This window comes from Anser cygnoides, chromosome 2 (genome assembly GCF_040182565.1).
Source record: "Anser cygnoides isolate HZ-2024a breed goose chromosome 2, Taihu_goose_T2T_genome, whole genome shotgun sequence".
NCBI lineage: Eukaryota > Metazoa > Chordata > Aves > Anseriformes > Anatidae > Anser > Anser cygnoides.
Window position 1 is genome coordinate 163724387 of NC_089874.1, and position 20308 is coordinate 163744694.

Here is a 20308-nt window from a genome sequence, read left to right on the forward strand (position 1 = left end):
TACCAAGACAGAAAGTTCAACTTATCATGGAGAAAGCTGAGAAGTGATTTACTTGAAGACACAGAAGATGTGGTAATAGGTAATTTTTCAGTTTTGCTCATGGAGGCATTATAACAGTTAAAATCTGAAGATAAAGATTAATTTGACTTTGAAAAGAGATGCATTGTCACAGAAGGAAAAGTAAATGATCACTGAATTAGCTTGCTAAGAAAATGGTTGACTCACAGATATCTGGTATTTTAAAAATAAAATCTATCTAATATATATATTTAACTACAGTTACTGGGAGGAATGTATTCACCAGTGTGAAAAAGCCTACAGTGTGCAAGCTGATAGATTGTTTTGCTCTTTTTCTGCTCTTTGTGTTTGTACTTCTCTACTCTACACACTCTGCTCTGCTGGATTCTACCAGTCAGAATTTCTGTATAGTATTGTGTGCTGCATGGTTACTGCTCTTCCATGCATATATTAAAATAAAATTGATAATCACTTCTGATATTGCAGGACTTGTCTGAAGGAATCAGCAAGTAGTTTTCCTCATGGTGCAACTAGGTAAATGTATTTAGAGCTTTTCATGTTCCTTTGATACAGCTGACCACAGCTACAGGTAGAATGAGACGGTGGAATGATGAGTTGCAAAATTCAAGGCAGATTTTCAATGGCTGGCAATATTCAGTGCTAAGCTAACCCCCTTCATGTACTCTTAATTTATTAAAAAACAGTTATGATATCGACTAGACAATAGATATTTTAAAATTAAAATGCACACTTTAAAATATTGCTTTGTTTCAAAAAATAGTCATCATTGGATAGGTTTGCTTTTAGCAGATTTTCAAAAATTTCAGTGTTAGGGTTTATCTCTATTTAATATTTTGATCAATAAAATAAAAGCACTTGTGATAAAGCCTTTAGATACTTGATTATTGGGGAGGTCAATAAAAATAATAGGGCACGTATACAGAACATCTTGGGTCACTTGATAAACAGATGCATCACAGTTAGTTTTTACACATACTAAGAATCCATTTAGTACTTAGAAAAAGGAGATTGTATCCCAACAACCATCTCAAAACCTAATGAGTACCAGAATAACCAATGAGGTCAAGTGTAATTCCATGGCAATATCCACAGATGTACAAACAGGAGTAGGGAGGCAGTTTTATCTTAAATACAGCATTGGTAAGAGAACAATCAAAATACTGTGTTCAGCTGTCCTGGATGCATTTTATAATGGACCATGAACAAAGTACAGAAGAGCTATTAGTACAGTTTGGGGGCTCGCAAAATGTCGTACAGTGATTGTAGGATTCATCAGCTTTGATGTAGTAGTCTACTTTAGTGTGAGACAATTCCTCACTTCACTGTATTGACAAATTTTGGTGGTTGGTAATAGGAGTATGGACACCAGTCATTTACGGAGATGCCTACAGTAGAGAGGCCTGAAGTTAGGTGAGAGCAGTCTGCCCTACTGTAGATGTGTGAAAATATAACTGAAAAAGTGAAAAACCTGCTCTAATTTCTTTATCAGCTGTTTAAAGACTGAAAATGCTGAAACTACCTGCTCAGCAGGTTCTGGTATAATGTATTGAAAGGTTCAAGCTGAATCTTGACAGTGGATTGTATAGAATCACAGAAGCAGGTTGGAAAAGACCTTTAAGATTATCAAGTCCAACCATCCACCTAAAACTACAAGTCACTGCTAAACCATACCCCTAATGTCATATCCACATGTCTCTTAAGTACCTCCAGGAATGGGGACTCTACCACCTCCCTGGGCAGTTTGTTCCAAAGCCTAACCACCCCTTCCATGAAGAAATTCTTCCTGAAAACTAATTTAAACCTACCCTCATATGCTTTCACTTGCCACCTGAGAAAAGAGACCGGCACCTCCTCGCTGCAGCCTCCTTTTAGGCAATTGTGGAGAGCGATGAGGTCTCCCCTCAGCCTCCTCCAGACCAAACAGCCCCAGGCCCCTCAGCCGCTCCTCACCTCTTGTTTTCCAGTCCCCTCACCAGCTTCTTTGCCCTTTTCTGCACACCCTTGAGCAACTCAGTGTCCTTAAAGTACTGAGGGGGCCCAAAGCCAAACACAGTACTCGAGGTGCTGTCTCACCAGAGCTGAGTACAGAGGGCCGTCACTTCTCTCGTCCTGCTGGCCATACTAGTTGTGATGCAGGCCAGGATGGCATTGGCCTTCTTGGCCACCTGCGCACACTGCCAGCTCCCATTCAGCCGCCTGTCGAACAGGCCCCCAGGGCCTTTTCCAGACAGTTTTCCCCAGGCCTGTACCGCTGCATGGGGTTGTTCTGACCCAAGCGCAACTCACGGCATTAGCCTTGTTGAATGCCATACACGCAGATGCGGCCCATCAGTCTAGCTTGTCCAGATCCCTCTTCGGAGCCTTCTTATTCTCAAGCAAATCAACAATCCCACTCAACTTGGTGTCATCTGCCAACTTACTGAGGGTGCACTCAATCCTCTCATCAATATCACGGATAAAAATATTAAACAAAACCAAGTACTGAGCCCCGGGGAATGCCACTTGTGACTGGCCATGAACTGTATTTAACTCCATTCACAACAACCCTTCATATATGATAGGATAAAGGTAATCTTGGAGTTAAAAACTGAAGACTGAGGAGTGAAATTTTGGAAGACTGATTTTTAATGTGTTGTCCTGGTTTCAGTTAGGATACAGTTAATCTGTCCTAACTGAAACCAGGACATGTGTCTAGGAGAAAGATTAAGAGAAGACTTGACCAAATGTGTTTGTATTAAGAGATGAATCTCATCCCATACTCATTCCATTTTATTCCATTTTATTGAGGGGATTACAAAGCAATTCTTTTGCATGTGGACATTTTATACACTGGCATTTAGTTAACAAATCTGACTGTTGGGGAGCAATCCTTTTTCCTAAACTTAGATGTTTAGTGTCTTTTAGGTGCTTTAAGGTATCTGAAACATGGCAGATGTGGCACAAGCCCTGTGAGAGACTCGCACCCTTCTTGACCAGCAGATGGAAGCCGGGCAAGGTACCTTAGGGCATCCAGAGTGACATTAAACAGCTGTATGTAGACCCCTGAATTGCTCCCCTGGTTATAGTTTGTACTTTATTTATATTCAGTTTACCCAATGCTTAAGGACTGCATACCGGGAAGAAGTTTGAACTTTTCCCCTTGCTACCTAATATGGCTTGGGTTTTTCTAAGACAACAGGGATTACACAGGAAATTAATTGGTGGCATATGCCAGCATGTTTAATGGCTTGAAATAACTTCTCACGCCCCATACTGGTGTGTTCTGCTCATAAAATCAAGTTTAAAATATTTGCTGAAATTTTTGCTGAAATTTTCTCCCAGGTCATACTGAGGGGCCCCCCATAAGAGGGGCCCTTTGCTTTCTTGTACAATGTAGGGGCAGTATGCTTCCTGAGATATTTTTCCAGATAAAGTTGCAGCTGCTGAAGGTGTGAAGGACTTTGGTGGTGTGCTTGATCTTTCCAGTTCCCTTCTGATAGTACATTGCAGGTTTTATGGCTTTGTGGCTTCGGTACTAAGGATCTTAACTTTTTTCAGTACTTGTCATATGAATCAAAGAAAGGATGGTCAGTGGCTCTTCTTGAACTGATTGTTTGTCACATGGCTGCTCACAACTCTGGAAGCTGGAGTAATTGATTTATATGAGCTCTTCTCCTGTAAACATACACAATTCAGTTCCTGAACTATAACTCCAATACAGAACATCACATTACCCTCTATAAATACTCTCAAGAACATCATGGTGGTACCACATAATTATTTTTATAGCATCTTAATTTTTCACTAGATTCCCCACAGCTTGTGTCATTAAATTTTTTAAACAGTGGCTAGCAAATTGAATAAAGTGAAATTCCTAATGTAATTGAATAAACAAACACATAAATAAGTAAAGTTCTCTAATAACAGTAGTTACAGGTTTCCATATACATTTGGTATATTTTCAGTTTGTGACTCAGTTTCTTCGGCAGTTACAGTAGTTCAGATTTCCAAATATATGGTGTCTTTTTTTTTTTTTTTCTGGGGTACAAGAAGCTGCTATAAAGAGATTTGCAGCTGAAGATCAAGCAACAGGACAATCCACTTCTTGGTGTTCCTCTTTTGTTTTAGATGTTACCATAATCTTCTGGGAAAATCCAGCCATCATGCAAGAATACTAATAAATAATGTGTGCCCTAATCTTCCATTACTATGGATTCAGGAAATTTGACAAGGTATCCAGTGAATTCCCATTAAAGGAACAAAGGCATAAAAGCAAAGAGTAGCCATCTGACTTTAATGAGAGCCTTTGACAATGAGTTCTAAGGAAGTAAGGGCCCAGATGGGCTGTCCATTTCACAGAGCTCTGTCCCTGATTTTGCTTCTTCTGCTAAATACTTCCTTTATTTTTTTCTTTCCAGAACTCCTACATGATAACTGCCACAGATTTAAGATAGAATGAGGAACTGCTTGTTCTTAGCTGCCCCTCCTGGCATTCTAGGTCCTGAATGCCCTACAAAATAAATAACGAAATACCCAGTTCTGGAGTCAAACAATAACGAGGTAATACTGCATATTTAGTAATATCTCTAATTGTCTCTGTGGCATGTGAATTGATACTGAACAACATTTCTGTGCAGCATTACACTGTGATAACTAACAGTTTGAATGGATCAAAACTAGTTAACAGAAGAACAGGATTGGAATGGAATGGAATGAAATGAGGATAGGATAGGAAAGGATAGGATAGGATAGGATAGGATAGGATAGGATAGGATAGGATAGGATAGGATAATTTAGAGTAGAGTAGAGTAGAATAGAACAGAACAGAACAGAACAGAACAGAACAGAATAGTTGCAAGGGACCTGCAAAGATCAAGTCCATTTCAGACTACTTCAAGGCCAATCCAAAGTTAAAACATATCATTAGGAACAATTGCAAGGGACCTACAGAGATCATCTAGTCCAACTGCCTGACCACTTCAGGGCTAACCAAAGTTAGAGCGTATTTCTGAGGGCATCGTCTAAATGCCTCCTGAATACAGACAGGCATGGGGCATCATCCACTTTGCGTGAAAGCCTGTTCCAGTGTTCTACATCCCTCACAGTAAAGAAATTTTTCCTAATGTCCAGTCTGAACCTCCTTTGACACAGCTTTGTGCCATTCCCTCACATTTTATCATTGGTTACCAGGGAGAAGAACCAACACCTCCCTCTCCATTTCAGCTCCTCAGGAAGCTGCAGAGAGCAATGAGGTCGCCCCTTAGCATTCTTTTCTCCAGACTAGACAACCCAAGTGTCCTCAAAGGACATGCATTCCAGCCCTTTTACCAGCTTTGTTGCCTTCCTCTGGATGCTTTGAAATATCTTAGTATCCTTTTATTTTGTAAAGAGGTAGTGTATATATATATATATATATATATATATATATATATATATATATATATATGAAACTGTACTGTGGGAAACCAGCATTAGCCATAAATGGTATGTAATAATTTCTGCTACTTTGCAGGGGAATTGCTCATCAAATGCTGGCTTATTTGACCTAAAACTAGAGACAGTTTTGGAGATGGCAGCTTAACCACACCAAATTTGAAACAGTATCTCAGAGTTCTGCAAGTTTCCTATAGCTATTCCCAGGAGTTGTAACTTTAAGAAAAAAAAACACTAATACATTAACTAAAATTTTATAAGGGCCTGGAGAAATTCTGCAAGATGGACTGTAACAGGAGTATGCTTGCTAAGATTGCAATTGCATGGAATCCAAAAGCTCTGGTGACTGTGCTGTACCATAGTGAATTACCATTCCTAGCAGTGTTTCTGCCCAGGAGCTACCTAAATGACTTTTGTAAACTTTTACTTATTCACTGATTTGAGATCAGCTCATGTTTACCATATGACAAAAGATAATGACATTTGAAGTTGCAGCTAACTTCTTTCCTCCTGCTTACCCTGACAGGAAAGTAGTTTTAAAGACTACTGAAAGAGTAACAGTCATTTTGTGCATCTTTTGCCATATACAGCATGGGATATGTTCATTGTAGATAGCATCATGTGAGAAGCCAAAGGGAGGTTATTGGGATGATGCCATTGCTGAGTGTTCCTGGGAGATTTCTTCACAGAAACTACCCATACTTTTTGGGGCTTAAAAATGGTGTAGTGCAAATACACCATATCAATGATACAGGTAGAGAAAAAGCAACATTATTCATGCAAGCTGAGAATTCATCAACATATTATGTTGTTGCCACAGAACAGGGAATTGAAGAATGACAGCCAATTCTGCAGCATTCAAAAAACATACAAAGCACAGCACATCACCTTACCCATTTAAACATTTTTGTAGCCACATAAACGCTTACAGCTACTAACTAGAAAGCACTCTAGATTAGCAGCCTTAAGGAAAAATGCCATATAGAATATAACTGTATATTATCACACACCTCTCTTCTCACATGAACAGAAATGCCTGTATAGTGTCCTTTTGGGCCAGGAAACCAGCTACCTATGTTTTTGATGCAACAGATACAGAGATCTTGATTTGCTGAAGCTTTTTCTCCTTTTGTGCAGAAATTTCAACCTCTTCAATTTTTGGCTGGATCCAAAAGCTGCAGTAATCTTTACAGACGTATACACAACCAGTTGCTCTTGAGACTGTATATATTCCCCATGAACTAAATCTGTATCGTTAGACTGTCAGTTTTCCATCTTGCACAAACATTAGGTGCAGAGATTTGTTCCACTTCTGATATACCAGCAATTGCATCACTCATGCAACAGAATCCTATCTTTCTGAATGCCTTCCCAGGAACTGCCCTACTGCTTTCACACTCCACAATCCCATTCAGTAAGTTATTTTTAAGTGTTGCAGAATATTTAAGAGACTTTTTAAATAAACTCCTGCTTAGGTATTGTTTAAGCTGTTTCAAAACAGATCTATCTACGATTCTGTGAAGAGAAATACTCCATTGCGTGCACAGCAAGCAAAGTGCGTACAGGTAGTTGAAATTGCTGCTCTGCTCACATGTACTACCCATGCAGCTGTAAAAGTGTCCCAAGTGTATCAGCCACATTGCATGTGCACAACCTTCTGTGCAGCCCTAGTGCTATTAGTCTGGCACTACCTGGGGGCACTGGGCTTCTGTGAAGTAATGTAGCCTTTATCTATGAACCCTTCCTCTATATAGCAGGCTGCCCAGTTACAGCTGCTGCTGCAAACCACTTGTCAGACAATCCAGACAGAAATATGAAATGTTCAGAACCTTCCTGAACTTCATAAGGAAAGGAAAAGGGAAGGGAAGGGAAGGGAAGGGAAGGGAAGGGAAGGGAAGGGAAGGGAAGGGAAGGGAAATCAGAGTACATGGCAGCTATACTTGAAAAGTGAGCCAAATCTGAAATTTCCTCACACTCAGGCTCTGCATAATCTACGGAATCCTTGGGGGGAAAAAGATACTGCTTTTCAGCTTTTCTGCCTTTCCTTGGGAACAGCATAATGGTCAAACACTGTAGCTATGCTTAAATTTATTGTTCCCACTTGTGAGGGACTTGTTCTTCTGTCCTTGCAGCTCAGAGGTACTTATGTTTATAGTGGCAGACATAATTTCTGGGTTTTATTTCATGGTTCTCAGATTTGTGCATGTATTTGGGAAGAGATTAAAAGTACCTGTAGGAAATGAGGAGGGGTCACGATTAGAGCTTTGCCTGGGCAAACACAGGAATGGCACACTCAGCAGGCTGCAAGTTCTCTCCAAGTGGAATTTAGTGGTGCTTTCTCAGCGTTAACTTCTAAGCAGAAGGAGCTGGCTGAAATAAGACACAGCATCTCCCTCAGTTCTCGCCTTGCTCGCCAAAGAGGGTGACGGTGCAGATTTTCCAGCCTTGTTACTCAGCCACAGGACTGTTCACGCTCCGGTGTTTGGTCTAATCCAGTTCAGGTGTTTGCTGCGGCCTTCAGGGTCTGTTTTCTCAGGTAAAGGTGACGTCGGAAACCGCCCTGGCTCCGCCTCCCCGAGCTGTGCCCCGGGTGCTCGGCTGGGGCCTGGCAGGCCCGGCCTCGGCGCGCTGCGGCCAGCGCCGGTCTCTGTGGCGATCCTCCGGGGGCTGGAGTCTCCTCAGCATGGCGCTGGGTGGGAGATAGTCTGGGCTGGCAGCAGGAAAGCTGATGGCCCAACACGTGTCCGAGGCTGGGTGCTGACAAACCTGCTCCCTGCCTGCCCTCCGGCCACACCACACCCTCTGCCCAGCCTGCACAGAGCCCGGCTTAGCAGACACCCTGTGCGTTCACAGCCGAGGCCGACACTCCTTAATGCACACGCAGCGAAATGATAGCCTCCGACACGGATGGGCGGAGGCAACGCCCTCGTAAGAGGCTGTTTTTAGCGTGCCAGCACAGCCGAGTGCAGATGTCTTTCCGTGTTACATGAGAAACTCGAGTCCCCTTCTGAATGCCTCTAACAGACCACTGACCCTCCTGGGACTGGCTCTCCCACCTCACCTGTGATCGCTATATTCAGTCATACCAGGAGTTCTTCCAGCTCTGTGTTTGTTTTCTCCCTGTGGCCAATGGCTTAAAGAAAAGCGTGAGGATGGTTTTTCTTTTTCATCAAAAGTATTTTTTCACTGATATGTTCTTGCTTGTTCATGAATACATTTGACTACCACAAATCCTTAGGGAACGTGACTTCCCCTATTGTAAAAACGACCCTACTTACCCTTCCCTTTGTTTCCTGACCTACCTTTCCAGCCACAAATTGTTGGATAGCGGAAGAGTGTTCTGGCACAGTATCATATGTCTGTCGTGCCCATATATGCTTCCTTGGGCACTTAGTGTTGCCCACTGTCAGAGGTACAAGGGACAAGCAAACCTTGGAGCCAACCAATACGTCCACTTAAAGAAAACTGGCAATTTTCCTCATCTTTTTGTATCCAACTTCCTGTACTCTTTCTCTCCTGCCCAGGCCACAGCCACAGCTGCTCTGCTGAATTCCCCTTAACCACAGGCACCAGCACCATCTCCTGCTGCCATCACCATCTCCTCAGCCCCATCACTACCAGCTCACCTACTGCAGCAGTGGTGCTGAAGCCATGCTTACAAGCCCAGCTGTACCTGCATAAGTCCATCCCAACCTGGTTATTTGTTACCCTGCACAATGTGCCTTATGCTTCCTGCTCCAGAAATGATGCACATACGTATCCAGGCAGGCTCTGCATTAAGTCAGTCCAGGTTCAGCAACACTTATCCGCTTGAGCTTCACACAGAGACTCCGTGGTACACACATACCTCACCAGTGAGGCTTACTTTGCTGGTGGGAAATGACAACTTACACACCCACGGTTTATGAGAGACAGAGGAGATAATACCAGTGGCTCGTGATTTGCATGGGGATGGGTCCAACTTTTTTTTTATTCTACAGTTTAGTCTTAGGTGGGTATTTTTTCATGCAGTTGGGAAAAGGCCTTTCTAAGACTGCTTTTCAGTGATTAGTTCTTGACTCAGAGATACTTGGTCTTTGTCAGCAGTCAGAAACTGAACAACATGGTGAAATGTTTGTTGCTACAGAATATGAATCACATGTTTAAGTAGACTCATATGGTCTGTGTGCATGTCAATACAGCTGGATGCTGTGTTGAAGTGAAAACAGAATTCTACATCCTAGTGTGCAGTGATGATGGCAACAACAAGAGTCAAAATAAGAGGGGAAGCACTGTTACATGTACATCTAGTATTTTCTTGCCAAGCATGGCAAGCACAGATGCATAGAGAAGAGTAGCAATACTCCAGAGTAGTCAGTCAGAGTAGATCCATAGCAGTATCTTTATAGTTAATGGTCTTCAAAGGATTTTCTTCTTTTCCATTGAGATGTTAATTGTTTTTTGAACACTGGCAAAATTTTGATATCTAAAACATCCTGTGGGAAGGAGTTCTGCAGAGTAAGAACAATTGAGCAAAAGCTTTCCTGGTGTTCAATTTGAACCCACTCCCTGCTAGTTTCAGTTGAAGCCCTTTTAGTTCTTGTAGTGGAGGAGGAAATAGACAGCTGTTCCTTCTCATATTTTGTAGACCTCTTCTGTAGGCTAAAGAATCATAGTTCACATTTATAATAGCCTTTTTGAGATGGGAGGAATGAGACTCATATTTGCAACAGGTTTAGGTTGTAAGTTCCTCTGAATCTGTATTCTTTATTAAACAATGCTTAGTATTAGCTGACACTTTTCCTTTAAAGGTTTATCTTTGTCATCTCGATTTATAACAGTATTGATATATTAATAAAATATAAAATTAAGGTTATTTTGTCACTTTGCATTTATCAGCGTTATATTCTCTTTTGCTATTTTTATTGTCCAGTCAGTACGATGAGGTTCTTCTGCTTCGTCTTTCTTTTAGTTTTTGCAGTTGGCTGTCACTGTTCTGAGCAAGCTAGCATTATTAGGAGTTTGTCATCTGCATGCCTATTCATCCCCTTTATGGATTGTTTCTGAATATGTTGAACAGCATGGACTCCAGCATAGCCCTTGGGACCCCTGTGGAGCTGTGGAACTCCATGGGGCATGGAGTCTAAGCATTAAATTCCAGTGGAATGCTGTGACTAAGAATTTTGTACTACAAAAGTGGATAATGTCAGCTAAGAGAAGAAAAATGAGGATGCTGCTATTTGAAATATTAATTATTTCATTGCTTCAATGTTGTGGTCTGTTTCAGGAAGAATGTTAAACAAGGGAAAGTCCAAGAATTAATTTAACTCTGGGAACATTTCCTTAAAATGAAGAGCTAAAGACACTTTTATAATAGTTAAGAGCTAGTACATAACTGACATGAGCACACCAAAATGGAGGTATATAGTAGTCTGCTTTTTATTCTAAGAGAAAAAAAGACGAAATGAGAATTAGACTGGGAAGATAAAGCTGGGTATTTCAGATTACAAATAGCTAGAGTGTAGACTGTAAAGACGATTATCTGTTGGAGTAGTTTACACAGGTGCTTGCTAGATTCAGTCTGTTATAGTAAGACCATATTCTTTCCTGTTGTACCATGCAGCTCTACCAAGAATTACAGTCTGAGGTAGGAGTAACTTGTGATATTCACTGATCTGTGATCTGCAGGGACTCGGACGGGAAAGTCCTCCCAGGCTTTATCTCAAAACTATTGTAGGTTTTCTCTTAAAGTGATTAATAAAAGTGATAGTATGGGCCTGAAGTCATTTTCCTTCCTCCCACATCAATGGCAATCCTTTCTGTTTTGGGAAGTATCATCTCTGTTGAATGGTAATGGCAATAGGAGCCACTTTCACCCTCTGTACTCACAGTCCCTATTAAAGCAACTTGGTCTAGGTCTAGGACTGTCATTTTCTTTTTTTTTTTTTTTTTTGACTTTGAGGAAGCTTCTGTTGGTGTATTAGTGATGGAGCAGAAAAAGTGTGTCTGAGCATTGGCATTAATTGAGGGTCAAAAGCCAAAGAGCTTTGGAGCTCTTTGCAGATCAGTTGGTTGTTATTATGTGAGTTATATTTGTGCCATGACAAGCCTTTCTTCCAAAAACTGGTTAAAATCACTGGTTTGTCTTGAGTCTCAAGTAATGGGTTCCCTACAGGCAAGTATTTGTCAAATATTGGATATAAGCCCCTTCAGCTCAGATTTTCCCAAAATCCCAGATTTTTCCATCAGGAGATTGAAGAAGCAATCATATCACTTGTTTTCATTTCTTCATGGATATCTTGAGGCCTTGTCTGACTTCTGACCATGCTACAACAGTAAGAAATCCTTATACCTGCCTGCATTCGCCTTAAACTCTTGCTTCTATTCATATACTGAGGTGATTATAACACATAATTTCTAAGGGTTCAATGGGTGCATTCGTAGGCATGCGTGTGCATTTGCATTTACTACCATGTTGCACACAATAACATCTTAATAGCATTTGGAAATGAGTTTCAGTGGAGTTCAGATAATAACCAGCAGCATTGCTCTTCAGAGGAAAAAAAAGGTAGGTTTAAAATAAAAGACACGTTTAAGCTTAGCTATCAGCAGCCTGAAAGAGAAAGCTGGGCATTCTGTTATATGCATCATCTTTGTTCATTGCTGTGATGCCCTAATTGATTTGTTCCTTACTTTGCTCATGTTACGTTTAACCATGTTAAAGTAATTATTTGATTACCACCTTTGCCTAATTTAGGGTGTTCATTGATTATGAATGAACTATCTCCAACATTACTCTGCACTTTGATTCTCTTCTCTTTTGATTTTGTCATCATGACCCCTCAACCTTCACCATTTATGAGGATTGGTGTGTCACTGGACTGAAACTCCTGGCCTGACTGCTGTTCTCATTGTTGGCTTTTTTTCCTTACAGCTCTCCCTCCCCTCATGGCTCGTCGATCTCAAAGCTCCTCACAGGGGGACAATCCCCTTGACCCTAACTACCTTCCCCCACATTACAAGGAGTATTACCGCTTAGCTCTGGATGTCCTTACTGAAGAGGGCAAAGAAAGTTACGAACGCTTCCTAGCAGAGGAAGCAGCCCCTGATTTTCTTTGCAACTCAGAGGTGGATCACATCATACAGAATCTCCAGAAACCCCAGTATGCCAATCAGGAAGGTAGCACAGACACCACAGGTGACAATGACATGGATGGATCCTCTGGGACATACTGGCCTATGAACTCGGACCTTGCTGTTCCTGAGCTTGACCTAGGCTGGCCAATGGTCTTTGGGTTCAGGGGAACAGAAGTGACGACCCTTGTGCAACCGCCACCCCCAGACAATCCCAGCATTAAGGAGGAGGCTCGCAGAATGATTCGAGCAGCTCAACAGGTGAGACATGAAACAGTCCAACTAGAGCAGAGATAAAGGTTGTATGTGTGCGAAAGGATGCATCAGATCCACTGCTAATTTCCTTAACTTTGCTCCGAGGACCTGACAGAGGGGAAAGATGATTCTAAAACTACCATTTACTGCATCAAAGCTAGTCTTTGAGTCTTTGCTCTCTGGACTCATGGAAAAGTGTGGAAGGCCATACTAAAGCATGATAAGAGTTCACAGAATCATAGTAGCTGAGGTTGGAAAGTGTCCTCTGGAGATCATCTAGTCCATCTCCTCTGCTCAAAGCAGGGTGAATTAGAGAAAGTTACTTAGGATGTGTCCTTGAGTATCTCCAAGGGTGGAGGCTCCACTATCTGTCTGGGTAACCTGTTGCAGTCTTCAATCACCCTTACAGTGAAAGAGTTTTTTCTTATCTGTAACTGGAATTTCCTATATTTCAATTTGTGTCCAATGTGTCTTGTCCTTTCACTGGGTATCGCTGAGAAGAGTTTGACTCTGCCTTCCTTACTCCTTCCCATCAGGTATTTATATCCATTGATAAGAGTTGGGAAGTACCGGGAGATCCTACAGAGCTTTGAATCATAGAGTCATAGAGTCATTTAGTCATTTATGGGGAAAAGACCCGTAAGATCATCAAGTCCAACGAGCCACTTAATACTAAGTCCACTGCGAAACCACATCTGCATGTCTCTTAAATACCTTCAGGGATGGGGACTCCACCACCTCCCTGGGCAGCCTGTTCCAATGCCCAACCACTCTTTCCATGAGGAAATACTTCCTGTATCCAATCTAAACCTCCCATGGCACAGCTTGAGGCCATTGCCTCGCTTCGTATCAATTGTCGTCTCAGAAAAAGAAACCAACACCCTCCTCGCTGCAACTTCCTTTCAAGTAGTAGTATAGAGCAATGAAGTCTCCCTTCAGCATCCTTTTCTCAAGACTAAATAGCACCAGCTCCCTCAGCCACTCCTCATATGTCTTGTTTTCTAAAGCCTCTAGAAAAGCAGCTATTAAAATCTGGTAGAAAAGCTACTAGTAGCTTTCTAAAGCTACTTGTTTTTTGAAGCTACTTCCCATCTAACAGCTTTTAGAGGTAGCTATAAAGTGACTGAATAAACATTGGTGAGGTAGTTATTTAAAAATGACTTATGTGTTTGAGGGAATGAGGAGGTAGTGGCCAAGCAGCCCAATAGATCCTTCCAATGTGGTTCTGGTGCCAGAAAATGCCTGCTGTGATCATGGGGTTAACGAGTAAGGGAATGATCAGTTACAGTGAGGTTTTACCCTCACCTCGCACCTTCATATACACAATATGTACATCAGATAACAATTCTGTTTCCAATTCTGGAGCCCACAGTGTTTAAATAGGAAGTTGAAATGGAGCCATTGCAGCAGTGCAGCCTTGGAATGTGAGGGCTGGGGGACATGAACAGGCAGGCCATAGGCATACACAGGTCTCTGAAGACTTTCTTGCATTCTTTTCCTAGGTGGTAGCCATAGTGATGGACATTTTCACTGATGTGGATCTGCTGTTTGAGGTGTTGGATGCTGCTGCTCGCAGAGTGCCCGTGTACATCTTGCTTGATGAAATGAATTCTCAGCTTTTCCTTGATACAGCTGCTAAATGCAGAGTCAATCTTAACTACGTAGAGGTGAGAAAACCAAAGACCCCTCCCCCCCGCCAATTCCCATCCTGAGGAGGGTATGTCCTAGCACACTGTGCTGTCATTACAGTAAAGACCTGAGAAATAGGAAAGCTGGGCCAGAGGCTAAAGAAATATAAGAGGAGCCAGGAGAGCTGGCACAACAATACAGGACTGAAGGCTGAGGACACAGTGATAAAGAGGGTTGTTTATCCACTGTGTATGCAGACAGAATTGCTAGTGCTGAAGTATAACCATGGTGGCAGGAGGGACATTAAAAGAGCAAGGGGAAGAAAGAGGGACTAGGGGAGTGAAGTAACAGCGTGCAACTGAGTCAGTGCCTTGTCTGGTTTCCAGTTCCTAAGGGTGAGGACAGTTTCTGGCCCAACCTACTACTGCCGCACAGGGATGTCTTTCAAAGGTCATGTGAAAGAGAAATTCCTCTTGGTGGACTGCATGGTGGTGCTGAGCGGCAACTACAGGTGAGAATTCCTGCAATGTTATATCTCAACCTCAGTGAGTAATAGGCTGTTTGCTGGGTAAAGCAGTGTTTCAGCATTTCCAAATGAGGAATTTTTAAACCTGCCTCAAAAAAAAGTGTCAACAAAAAAAGCCATCTGAACCAACAAACCAATCCTAACCCAACAACTCATTCCAAAGCAGAACAGTTAAAGAGACCAAGGAGTATGCCTTTACATTTCAAGAGCAAGTTACTTTAATGGAATTACCCATGTCGTCTTTATTAATGACTTGACTATAATCATGTTATACCCAAGTATATCAATCAAGAGTTGTATGTTACTGTATCCCATTTCCTGTTCTTAGAGGGAAACCTATGTTACATCTTTGCTCATAACCAAAATTTACTTTGGTCTGTTAATATTGCCCTACCACAGCCTCAAAAACCTCCTCAAATAGCGTCATATAGGAAGGCAGTTGTAAACCTTTATTATGCTGAAATTAGAAACCATTTGTAATTCAGTCTCAGAGTAAATTAGAACAGAACAGAACAGAACAGAACAGAAGAGTTGAGCTGAGTTGAGTTGAGTTGAGTTGAGTTGAGCTGAGCTGAGCTGAGTTGGAAGGGACCTTCAAAGAAGCTCATCTAGTCCAACTGCCTGACCACTTCAGGGCTAACCAAAAATTAAACCATATTGTTGAGGCCACTATTGAGGACCTTGGCAAGCTTGAGAGTTGGGCCTGTGTGAACCTCTTGGAATTCTACAAGGCCAAGTGCAAGGTCCTGCAACTGGGTCAGGGCAATCCCAAACACAAATACAGGCTGGGCCATGACTGGATTGAGAGCAGTCCTGAGGAGAAGGACCTGGGGTTGTGGGCTGATGAGCTTAAGGCGGGGCTCATAAAAAAGGTGGAGAAAGACTTTTTGCCAGGGCCTGTAATGACATTATAAGGGGCAATGGTTTTAAAATGAATGATGATAGACTTCAATTGGATTTAAGGAAGAAATTTTTCATGATAAGGATATTGAGACACTGGGAGAGGTTGCCTAGAGAAGTTGTGGATGCCTCATCCCTGGAAGTGCTCAAGGCCAGGTTCGATGGAGCTTTGAGCAACCTGATCACTACCTAATTAATTCACTACTTCCTATAGGCAGGCAGATGTTCAGTCACTTCAGTGAAAGCAGGGCTCATCACAAATGCCATCACTCAAAATGTCTCCCCTTACCTCCTTCCTTCTCCCAGCTTTTATTGCTGAGCGTGACATCATACGATATGGTATCTTTGGTCAGTCTGGGTCAGCTGTCCTGTCTGTGTCCTCTCCCAGCTTCTTGTGCACCCCCAGCTCCCTCACTGGCAGGGCAGCATAAATAGAAAAAATCCTTGACTAAGTGAAAGTGGTATTTTGCAACAACTAAAAACATCCATGTGTTATCACCATTATTTTCATCAAAAACCCAAAACACAGCATCGTAGACGTCTCTATGAAGAAAATATGCTTTATCCCAGCCAAAACCATGACAACAATCTTCCCTCTGACTGAGGTAAGGGTGACTGGATGTAGTTCCATAGTTCATCCCTTTGCCCTTTTTAAAGATGGGCACAAAATTTTAGATGTTAAAAAAAAAAAGTATTTGCAAGAACATCTACTTCACATCACTGGTATGGCTTATCATCAGCTGTCTTGCCGTTGTTAGTGATAATTGCTTTTTTTTTTTTAAAACAGTAGTCACTTATTGCCTGATAAAATCCTCTTCCAAGCTGTGATGCCCAATAAATATATAACTACAGAGGCTGGGAACAATAGTGTGTAATGAATGGCTGCCTGAGCAGTACATAGTATCAGGAGAATTTTTTTCAGACAAGCTTATGGTTTAATGTGAAGTAGTACAGCTGAGTTACTTGATGCTAACACTATTTTTACTTCTGTTTCTCTTTGTAGTTTTATGTGGTCTTTTGAGAAGATTCACAGAAGCATTGCACACATCTTCCAGGGAGAGCTAGTGGCCAGCTTTGATGAAGAATTCCGAATTTTGTTTGCACAGTCAGAACCTCTTGTTCCTCCAGCCAATGTCTTGGCAAAGGCAGAGAACCCATTTGCCATGACTCCCTTTGGCAATAACATGCCCTTCTTTCCAAAAAAAGCACCCCTGATGTTCCAGAGGGATGACAATCTTTTTCCCTCCTTTATGGACAGAGTTGACCCAGACAGGTACTTCCTGTCAAATTTCAGGCGGGATGACATGTTGCGCCATACTGTGGAGGGGTCAGCCATGCGAATGTATAAAAAGGTAGAAATGGAGAATGCTCAAATGGATCCTGTCAGGGGTTTTCTCCGTTCCAAGCAGTTAGAGTTAGATGCTTTTAAGAGACACAGTTTTGCAGAAGGAACATATGAAAATTTTGCTTCTTCTAAACAGTATGCCAGGCAGATGTTCATGAACAATATGGATGAATTTAAAATCCAGTCTAGTCATTTTCAGAAGGATCAGTTCTACCAGTATCAGTTTGACCATCCCCATCTTTCTGGCAGACCTCAGGGACTCTTCGAGAGAATCCGAGGTGGTAGGCCAGGATTCAATGAACTGGAAGAGGGAGGACCTCTTTCCTATGGAGAGGGACCCAGATACCCTGAACTTGAATCTAGTTTTCCACAGGAGGGTTTCCCCTTAAGGCTGGATTATGTACCTTCAAATTCTTCCAGGGAAGTGAGACATGGCTCTGATCAGCTGAACCCTGCAGGCAATGGCCCAATGGGAATGATGTTAAGAAGGCAGAATATAGGACAGAAATTTATTTGCCAAACTTCTCCTACACAGAAACAAAGCCTGGAACAGCGCCTGTTCCTACAAGACAAAGATGAGGACCAAGATCAGGACAAGAACACCCAGGAAAATAGAACAGGTTTACGTAACTGGAGGATTTCGTCATACCTTAGTGCATATCAGTCAGAACCAGAAGAAGGTCTCCCAATGCCTATGGAATCAGAAGCATATAATGATGTTCTTGGGGATACCCTCACAAAGCACTCCACTGACCTCATCTCAGCATTCAAATCCCCTATGTCTTTTAATAGCAAGTCACTGGGAGTTGACAGTGCCAAAGAATTTGCAGATCCTGATAGAGTAGGTGAAGAAACCCCTATACTGAAACAAGATGCCTTTAGGTCCAGAATAAATCCTTTGATCCAGAGGAGCTCAAGACTGAGGTCCTCTCTGATTTTTAGTGCTGCCAAGTTAGATCAGCCTAACACAACAATAGAAAAGGTTCAGATGATCCAAAAAGAACAAATGTCCAGTGAACTGACAAAAGATAATGAAACTATAAAGACAGCCACCTCATCTAAAGTGGCAGAACTTTTAGAGAAGTACAAAGCTGTGGGCAAAGACACAGAGCGAGCTACAGTCACTCACACCAAAGCTGTTTCCAGTTTTCTCCAGGAAGAATCACAGAACACAGAGAAGAAATGTACCAAATCTGTGCAATATAAGATTCTGGAGAGTAGGGTTCTAGACTCCAAAGACTCCTGCAGTACTTACAAAGTGCATGGAGAGGCTGACAGATCATTTGGAATGGCTTCATCAACCCCCCAGCTTGTTGACACATTGAATAAAGATCCCCTAGCACATATTAGCACTAAGGTGGACAAATTATCATCTCGGTTTTACCCAATAGAGAATAAACCCACTCTTCCAGAGAAGGAGAGTCTTATATTTGTAGGAGACACTCAGAAATTGACTCTTCCAGAAAAGAAGGAAAGAGTGACATTCAAAGAAGACACACAAAAATTAGTCAGTACAGAATTGAAGAAACCACAGGTCAGGACAAGTACTGCATCAGCTCTTGAAAACTTATCTAAAAGTCAAGGATCTGACAGCTCTCTCAATAAATCTGAGGAAGACTGTTCAAAACAGGAACAAAATCCAATTGAATTTTTAAGAAAAGGATCACTACGGTTGAAGCAGCTTTTGAACCCAAAAGGTGATAAGAAATTGGAGGAAGAACCCACTTCTGAGAGTGGAAAATCTGACAAACAGCCTGTGGGGCTCAAAAGATCTTCCATAGGGGACTGTCAGGAAATGATGGAGGAAGAAAAACATAAATTTGCAACACCACTTCCTCCCAAAAGCAACCAACCAACACAGGGGAGATTTCCTTCATCCACAGCTAATATCCTGTACAGCAGCAATCTCCGTGATGATACCAAGGTGATTTTGGAACAAATATCTGCAAACAGTCAGAAGAACAGAGCTGAACTCGCCAAGCAACTACCATCCACTAGTAATCCTGATCTTTCTAAGTCAACTACGAGCTTGGAAAGGAAAGGTGAGAAGGAGAAAAGCTGTAACATCCATAGGTCAGAGAGTTTTGGAAGCCAAAAACGAAATCTTCAGCGGCAACCATCAGAAGACAGAGATACCCTTCTGAAAAAAATGGAGAATATGCGGAAGGAGAAGAGAGTCTACAGTAGATTTGAGGTTTTCTGCAAAAAGGATGAACATACAAGTCAGAGCGAAGAGGAGTATGACACAGATGCCAAAGATAAGAAGATGGGAAAATTCATGCCCAAAATCCTGGGGACCTTCAAGACCAAAAAATGATCATAGAAATACTATTTAATACCATATAATCACTGACTGTCAAAGCCAAATGAGGAAGTAACACATTTATGATGGCTATAATACCATAGGCAATGTTCTTTGGGGGTAGTGAGTGGAAATATGTTCCTATGACTCCTATGGCACAATTTGTCCAGTAAAGTCATGTGGTAACAGGCAACTTTATTGCAGTATGTTTAAAATAAAGTTATTAAATTGCCAACATGCTTAAACCATGGAAATAAAGCAGAGTCTCTTTCTATCAGGCTCAGGGAATGTTTTCAGTAGATGAAAAAATAATTCCACGTTCAGTAAATTCAAAAAATAGAAAAATCAATACTTGAATTCAATCAAGGAAAGAAAAATCTACATATACATGTATTTAAAAAACAATTGTTTTTCAGGTTCTTTGAATCTAATGCCTAATCTAATACAGGAGGCACCTCTTCGAAGATTTACAGGACGAAAAAATATCATAAGCAACTTTTTTTCTTTACCTATGTAATGGTCTTGTCCAGCAGAACATACCCAGTTTTTATATTTACCATTTTACAAGCCTATTGGTTGTGCTTTGTTATTGGTTTGTTTCCTTATGTATAATGGAAGCATTGCATCGGAAGTTGAGCTGAGAGAAGAAGCTGGAAGGCCATAAAAGAAGAAATTGACAATTTATTAATGGAGAAAGAGATGGTTTTAGAACTGCTTTTCAGCTGAGCTGGGTGTTACAGCCTGTAAAATGCTGTTTTAGTCAAGCGGTATCTTACCAGACTGTGTA

At 41.6% G+C, this 20308-nt stretch overlaps 1 protein-coding gene across 2 annotated transcripts in view; it reads left to right on the plus strand.

Annotated features, from left to right (window-relative positions):
• The window catches only part of FAM83H (family with sequence similarity 83 member H), a 30416-nt gene extending 10650 nt beyond the window's left edge, over positions 1–19766 (plus strand). Inside the window, exons 2-6 of one of the 2 annotated variants that reach the window (XM_013200848.3) lie at positions 4437–4578; positions 12365–12825; positions 14322–14486; positions 14835–14959; positions 16878–19766. In XM_013200848.3, coding sequence (XP_013056302.2) covers positions 12379–12825; positions 14322–14486; positions 14835–14959; positions 16878–19536 — 3396 coding nt within the window. In that variant the 5' untranslated portion in view covers positions 4437–4578; positions 12365–12378 and the 3' untranslated portion in view covers positions 19537–19766. The remainder of the gene's footprint in view (positions 1–4436; positions 4579–12364; positions 12826–14321; positions 14487–14834; positions 14960–16877) is intronic. The other variant, XM_048052593.2, reaches the window with a different exon arrangement.
• The last annotated feature ends 542 nt before the right edge of the window (positions 19767–20308 follow it).